Source organism: Hipposideros armiger, unplaced genomic scaffold (assembly GCF_001890085.2).
Source record: "Hipposideros armiger isolate ML-2016 unplaced genomic scaffold, ASM189008v1 scaffold_1283, whole genome shotgun sequence".
Lineage (NCBI taxonomy): Eukaryota > Metazoa > Chordata > Mammalia > Chiroptera > Hipposideridae > Hipposideros > Hipposideros armiger.
This window is the reverse complement of record NW_017732633.1, coordinates 420,719-428,706: the sequence shown is the minus strand read 5'-3', so window position 1 is coordinate 428,706 and position 7,988 is coordinate 420,719. Positions and strand designations below refer to the sequence as shown.

Here is a 7,988-nt window from a genome sequence, read left to right as displayed (position 1 = left end):
ATTTGAAGTGTTAGCCCTAAATAGGTTATAAGGAAGTAAAGAATCACACTTAAGAAAATGAACAAGTACCATCTACTACTATAATCAAATTTTTCCAAATCTCATCAGATTGTCTTTTATAACTTTTTTAAAGCAGCCAACATTGAATTGTTATGTCACTTTCTTCCTTTCTTTTTTTGTCTTGGTATTTATGTTTCTATAAAAGAGATTGGCCATTTATTGTGGATTGTGCACATTTTGGATTTGTCTGATTCCTTTCTGTTAAAACCTTGCTCCTCCATCTCCAGCATTTCTAGTAAACTAGAAGTTAATTATAGATGCTTGATTAGATTTACATTAAACATTTTTAGCAAAAATGCTTTGTATGTGGTGCTGTGTACCTAATATTTGTATCATATGTGGAGATACATAATATCTGATTGTTTCTATCAATTTTAATAGTTAAGCTGGTACAGACCACTATAAATACATTAATTGTAGCAGTAGCATGCTCATAGATTTTGCTACACTTCAATGGGATCTATAGGCCAGATACTGTCAAACCATGTCTGGTACTACTGTGTCTGCTAATAGACAAGTTAAATGGACTGTAAAATGTCTATGTTTAGATGTAAGTGTATGCATATGTGGCATTCATACATACCCCTTTTTAGTAGCACAACTATATGTAGAAAGATGAGACTTGAAACAGACTTGAAATTGAGACTTGAAACTGAGTGTGCTCTCCTGGTTGTTTAGTTATGTTTCAACAGTCAGAAGGAAATGAAAGTACACGTCTTCTAAATAGAGGCTTATATATTACAATTTAAAAAAAAAATTAAAGAAAAGAAATGTTGAGAGGTACAGTTTTTTTTTTTTAAGATTTACTGATAGAATGTTTGGAAAATTATTGGAGACTTTTAGAAGTACAATTTTACATAGCTAACAACATAATAATTTCTTTATTTAGAATAAACATTAGTTTTAAAGGATCAGTTTTGCTGGTGGAGATAATCATAACCTTGTTTATGACTTGATCTTGCTTTATTAAGACAATATTTAATGTCCATTTTATACTTTGTAAGAATATTGCTGCAATAGGGCGTTTTGGATGACCCCTTCCCTCTCATCAGAAATGTCTCTTGGATGAGGCACATCACCTAATTTATCTCATGCCCTATACTCTGAGATATGTACCATGCTGCTGGGTGACAGATAAGGGAGGAGGTGCTAGGGGAGATCTGAGCTTCATACATGTCTACCCTCAGCCTGGAGATCTGAGATCCCTACAGAGCTGCACAGTATAGTGGTCCAGACTCCAAGCTGGACCTCCAGGTTAAATCTCATTCTCTGCTTGCTAACTGTGTGACTTTGGGCAAGTCATTTACCTTCTGTGTAACTCAGTACATTCATTTATAGAACAGAAATAGTAATTGTTTTTACTGTATACTGAAGTGAGATTTAAATTTGGAAAGTGCTTACAGTGGTACCTAACACACTCTGAGCAATGTTATATTATGAAAATTCATAAAGACTGGGATCACCTCTTTTTATATATACCATTAGCCTTTAGTTTTGAACTCTCTCTTCAAGGGAATTAAAAAGCTTTATGGAAGGATAATAATAGTAAATAAATGTTCACATATCCTTAGTATATAGTATGAATTCATACAACTTGAATCACCCAACAAATCAGTGCACAGATCAAGAAACAGAATATACCACACAGTACTCTTCTCGTGTGTGCCCCTTTCCTACTCCATCTATCCCCACCGAAAGGTAACCACTTCACCCTATCCTGACAGTATTGTCACAATATAGATTAGTTTTATGAAGGCTGTGTTTGTATCCTTTTTTAAAAAACTGGTTTTACATGAATAAAGTGTGTGCTTATGTACATGTGGGATAGCTGTACATTATAATTTTTTTTTAAATCTTAATTTTGTTTTAGCTGTTTTGGATCCTCTCATGTTAGTGTTTCTTGGTTTCTCTTTGGCCACACTTGAGTATTTTCCAGAAGACCTGCTAAAGACCATTTTTAACATCAAATTCTTAAACAGATTGGATTCCCAACTTGAACGTATGTATCTATATTTTATTAAATTATCATTTGTGCTTTATATCCAAGTTTCAGTTCTACCTATACTGGAGCATTTAAGTGTTAATTTTTGTTTGTTTGTTTATAAAAGTATTTCCTGCTTATGATAGAAAATTTGGGAAATACAGAAAGCTATAAAATAGAAAATAAAAGATTACTCATAATCTTACCACCAAGAGAAACTACTGCTTTTAAGTGTTTGTTTCTTTTGTGTCTCTTTCTGCTCTTATGTGTATGTTTATATACATATGTGTATTTTAAAAGAAAACTTGGATTATTTTTTTTTTGGCTGAGCCATCCCGCCACCTGTTGGCAGCTCACGGCTGCTCAGCTCGGGCTGACTCGAACCGCTGTTGCTCAGAGCTCAAACTCTTGAGCGAGCTCTTAACCAACTGAGCCACTCAGCCGGCCCTATATATTCACTTTTATATGTTGCCTTTTGTCATTGAACTATATTGAACAATTTTCTGCCATTAAATATTTTTTGATGTCATAATTTTTTTAGTATTTGCATAGTCTGCCATTATATGGATATAATAAAATTTGTCATCTTCTAGGTTGTTTCCAATTCTTTATTATTATAAATAATGATTGTTGTTCGTGAATCATAGACCTCATTTTTATTTACTGAGGACAGATTCCTAACTGTGGGATATTAGGTCAATGAAAATTCTTTGGTAGTATTTTTTAAAATGTAGTTTTAATATTCATAATTAGCGAAACAAAAGAGTCCTACTCATGTCATTGAATGTAATAATTTAAAAATATAAAGCATGTGTCTGCAACTGAAATGATTTTATGAGAATAAAAGCATCAACTAATAATGGGGATAAATGAGTGTGAGCAAATGGATTGTTTTTGCTAGGTCCAGGCTATCAAAATCCATTAATATATTTTTTAATTTCAGTTTTATGTTCCTCTCTAAATATGAGGGTCCAGTTTCGTCTTATGGAATTAAATAGAGCAGTCTGCTTGGAATGTCCTGAGTATCAGATTCCATGGTTTCATGACCGCTTCTGTCAACAACATTATAATAAAGGTTTGAGTTTTCTTTGGATCAGAAAGTGAAGTTTAATTATAAAGTAAATTATTAGGTAGTACATTGTTATTATTGTTAAACTTTAACCATGACACCAGAGTTCCCAAGAGTGCCATGACCTATTTAATGGAATCATTTTGTAGGTAAGATTTTTGTTATAAGAATTTCTTAATATTTAGGACATTAAACCTCTTGGTAAAGAGCAAAGAACTTGTTTTATACTGAATTTAGTGTCATTGCATATGGTATTACATTGAAGTTCTTGTTGGAAATAGTAATTTTTATTTTTTAGTTTGTAGAATTGGATAATTTTAATTCAAAAAACGATTAACTAATTATTTTTATTTTCATAAAGATATAGGCAGCATGAATGGAGTACAACAGCATATTTATAAAATGTTAGCAGAGATACTAGGAGGAATCAATTGTGTAAAAGCCTCAGTTCTTACACCGTATTACCACACAATAGGTAAGTCCTTAATCATCTCATCAACTGGAATTTTTTAAAAGTTTGAATATTTTCACATTATCTTGAAAATTTCCAAGAGACAAAAGTAGAAAGAACAGTGCAATGAATCCTTAAGTCCCCAATGACCTAGCTTTTATAACCATCAGCATTTTGCTATTTAAAAAAAAAAAATTAAACTCAGTCTTTCACCAATTATAAGTATGTAAAACCAAGATTTAGATTCATTGGACATTTCTGGATCTTCAAAAGATTATGTCCTTGGGCTGGCCGAGTGGCTCAGTTGGTTAAGAGTTAGCTTAAGAACGTGAGCTCTGAGCAACAGGGCCACTGGTTCGATTCCTACATGGGCCAGTGACGCTGCACCTGAGCTGAGCTGTCACTGAGCTGCCAACAGGTGGCATGATGGCTCAGCTGGTGTAACAACAAGATTGCCTGTTTGATGGTGGGCTACACCCACCCACAACCGAAACTGAATTGGGCACCTTGAGCTGAGCTGCTGCCCGGATGGCTCAGTGGATAGAGCATGCGCTCTCAACAACAAGGCTGCTGGTTCAACTCCCGCCTGGGATGGTGGCTATGTGCACCTGCATCTAAGGTTAAACACAGCACCTTGAGCTTAGAGGCCACGAGCTGCCAACAGGAAGCCAGATGGCGACTGGTGCCCTGCACAACGAAGACTGAAGAACAACAACTTGGCTGGTCCTCTTCCCCAATTCCCCAACACTGTTCTACTCCCCCAATTCCCCAATAAAATCTTAAAAAAAAAAAGATTATGTCCTTTCCACTCAGTGCTCTAAAGTTAGGGAAATGATTTATGTCAATTTCATTGTTTTAAGTTCATCTCAGAAACTAAATTGGATTACTGCCATGGATGAGGATTTTCATAGTTTTGTGCTCAACTCTAACCTGGTTAATCTTGTTTCTTAGTGGTGTAATTGCAGAGGCATTCCGATTTAGTTGTGGATGACAAAGCTGGAAAGCTAAGTGATATGTTGGATGGCAATATAAGATTTTTAAAAATTGCTAAATTCAAGTGGTAGGCTTAAATAAAAAGATGAAATTTTAAGAGGATTAACATAGATTTTCTAAATTAGGTTTAGAAAACATCTGTATACATACAGGGTATTTTAAAGGTTGTAAGCTTGATATAAATGGTTGCCAAAAATAAAATACTCTTTTAAACTGTATTAATAATAACAAGAGAGTTGGTAGTCTCACCGTATTCTGTCCTTTAGACACATCTCAGTATTGTATTCTTTTTTTTTGAGTGTTGCATTTTATGAGAGACAGTGACAAATAAGGCCTAGAGACAAAGGATCTAGAAATCATGTCATAGAAAAAACTAGAGAAGACTGGGACTGCATGGATTTCAAGCCTTGAGGAAGGTCCTGAACCTCTGAACCTTATTAGTTTTTTCACTTGTAAAACGGGGATAATAACCCCTGCTTAATAGGATTAACCAACATATTGCATGAAAATCATTTAGTCCTACCCTTGGGACATAGTAAGTGCTCAATAAATTTAATTTAAAAAGGTAGGATGTTTAGACTGAAAAAGAGAAGTCTTATGGAGAGCATAACTTAAAATATTTGAAAGATTGTGATATGAAAGAATTGGATGTCTCTATCTCTAGGATAAAAGTAAAAATTAAAGGAAGAATATTTTAACTCGAGTATACAGAGTATTTTATGACTTGCTGAAAAATGAAAATGGGCTGCCTTGTGAAGTAATGTTCAAGCAGAGGCTGGATGGTCAGATGATGCTGTATGTGTTTGATTTCTGTACTTGGCAGGAGGCTGGACCAGATGGTCAGTAATACCCTTATCTTGCACTACAAAACACATACTCTCAGTTGTTTGTTTTTATATTTTTCAGCATTAGGTTTGATTATGACTGACAAAAGTCCACAAATAACAGGAACTTACCAAAATGTATTTCCTCCCATGGTGTCTGGGGCTGCGATGCCAGCTCCACAAACATTAAAGATCCAGGATCCTTCCATTTAATTATAATCTACCATCCTCAACATGTAGCTTTCACTTCATGATCTGAAATGATTGCTGTAGTTTCAGCCAACAACCACCCAAAATATCTTAAACTTTTACCTGTAAGAATTTACCTAATTCATACTGTTGATTTCTGTACTTGCTTATAGATTTTGAGTGTATCTTGGATAAAAGAAAAAAACCTCTTCCTTATGGTAACCATAATATAACTTTGGTAAAACTGCCAGCAAGTCACTGGGAATCAAATACCCCAATAGTTAGATCAAGGCTGCCACCAGGAGCTGAAAGGTAACTTATTTCTTAGTTTCAGGTTTTGTCATCTAAATGTTAAATTTGGCATAATTTAATGATCTCATTTATCAAGGATTTGTGGTGTGGTAGAATCTGCTTCTCAACTATCTCATGTGTTCTATCTCTATTTTTGTTTTTCCTATGCTTTCTCCATTAATGCCCATCCTTCATTGTCTAAAGCCTAGCATCTCTCTAACTAAAGTGCTAACCTAGTTGACCTCAGCAGAAGCAAATACTGTCATCTTCTTTGCAGCGTCCATACCTCTCTACTTTTCTGATAGCACTTAGCCACTTCTTAAACTGCATTACAGTTACTTACTATATATCATGTGTTCTCTGTCAGAATATAAGCTATGTCTATTTATCTTTGTTTCCCTCAGTGTCTTTCTTATGTATGGTAGGTGCATAATAAATTATATTGGACAAAGAAACAAATGGATAAAAGCATGGAGATATTTACTACAATTTGGTGTAATTCTACTAATGAATAGGCTTGTCTTTAATTACTAATCTAAGTAGAAAAATAACTCGGTATACTCATTTATATTAATTTTGCTTTTGTTTATAAAGATGCAACTTTGTTACTGAAAGGCTTATAATTACTCAGTTCCTCATTTTGATTTTAGAAGTAAATAACATATTTCTATCTTATGTAGAATTGCTTTGGAGTTTTTGGATTTAAGAGCTTTTTGTAGAAACATCCCTCACTTAAAAGGAAAATCTGCTATGAAAAAACGACATTTGGAAATTTTGGGCTATCGTGTAATTCAGGTATGAGTTACTCACATAAATCAATCTTTAAAAAAACTAGAGACCCTTGCCTGTACATGTGTTACCTTTTAATGTTAAAGTTCTAGAATTACCTCTTTTTAATATTTAAAAAATTATATTAAAATACCTCTGAAACAAAATATCCTCCATTTTGGGGGTAAGAAGAATGAGTAAAAATCATTATTTCCTGTCTCTAGAAGATCTGTTGATTTGTACATTTATCTTACAAAATGGAGAGAGTTATAAGAGAAAATGGCTAGCGTGTGAATGTAGGAAAGGTACATAGGAAAAAATGTCCATTGTTGGTATTATAGGAACAAGATGAAAGAAACTATGAGGCAGAAAAAGTTCTTCTGGGCTTTGTCAGGAAGAACCCACTTGGCTTCCAAAAAGGGTTCGAAGGCTATGCTTATGTAAACTAATTCCACAGGGTTCCTATAGCTGTGTTCAGTAGTGCTTAGAAGTCTTCCTTGATGTTTTTTGTTGTTGCTTAAAAATTCCATTCAAATTACACTACTTATTTTACAGATCCCTCATTTTGAATGGAACTCTATGGCACTGTCAACAAAGGATGCTCGGATGGACTACCTGAGAGAACATATATTTGGAGAAGGCAAATCATGATTGTAGTTTTTATTTAAAATTAGTTATCATAGTGTATCACATATGAACTTATTTTAATTAAGTGACCTGACTTAGTTAAAATATAATAGTACAGAATTGACTAATTTCAAGATCAACTGAATCCCTATTAAAATAAACAGGCATTTTATAATGCAATATTTTCTCTACTGTCTCGGAAATTATTTAAAATTCTTAATATAAAAGACATGTAGCTTTTAAGAAACTTAAATAGCTTACAATTCATCTTTGAGTACATACTATGTGTCAGGAATTGTTTTTGATGCTGGGAATAAAGCAGTGAATACAGCATATCTTCCAGGGTTGGAGTCAAGCAAAATACATGAATAAAATATACCTTAGATGATAGTAAGTGCTATGGAGAAGAATTCAGAGGAGGTGATAGGAATATTGTTGACAGGTGTAATTTTTATTTTATTTTACTTATTTTTCAGATTTGTATTAAAAATATAACATACAATATCATATTAGTTTCAGGGGTACACCATGGTTATTCAACATTTATATACCTAAAGAAGTGATCACCATGATAAATCCAGCAACCATCTGACACCATACCATGCTGTCACAATATTATTGACTATTCCCTATGCTGGACATTACATCCCCATAATGTATTTGTTTTATACCTGGAAATTTGGACCTCTTATTTCCCTTCACCTTTCCATCCCTTTTAAATTTATTAATTACAGT

At 33.7% G+C, this 7,988-nt stretch overlaps 1 protein-coding gene across 1 annotated transcript in view; it reads left to right on the top strand.

Moving 5' to 3' along the window:
* Positions 1-7,435, top strand: part of FASTKD1 (FAST kinase domains 1) — a 54,053-nt gene extending 46,618 nt beyond the window's left edge. The window contains exons 10-15 of the mRNA XM_019633300.1: positions 1,931-2,059; positions 2,985-3,116; positions 3,472-3,585; positions 5,741-5,879; positions 6,539-6,653; positions 7,182-7,435. Coding sequence (XP_019488845.1) covers positions 1,931-2,059; positions 2,985-3,116; positions 3,472-3,585; positions 5,741-5,879; positions 6,539-6,653; positions 7,182-7,277 — 725 coding nt within the window. The 3' untranslated portion in view covers positions 7,278-7,435. The remainder of the gene's footprint in view (positions 1-1,930; positions 2,060-2,984; positions 3,117-3,471; positions 3,586-5,740; positions 5,880-6,538; positions 6,654-7,181) is intronic.
* Positions 7,436-7,988: the final 553 nt, after the last annotated feature.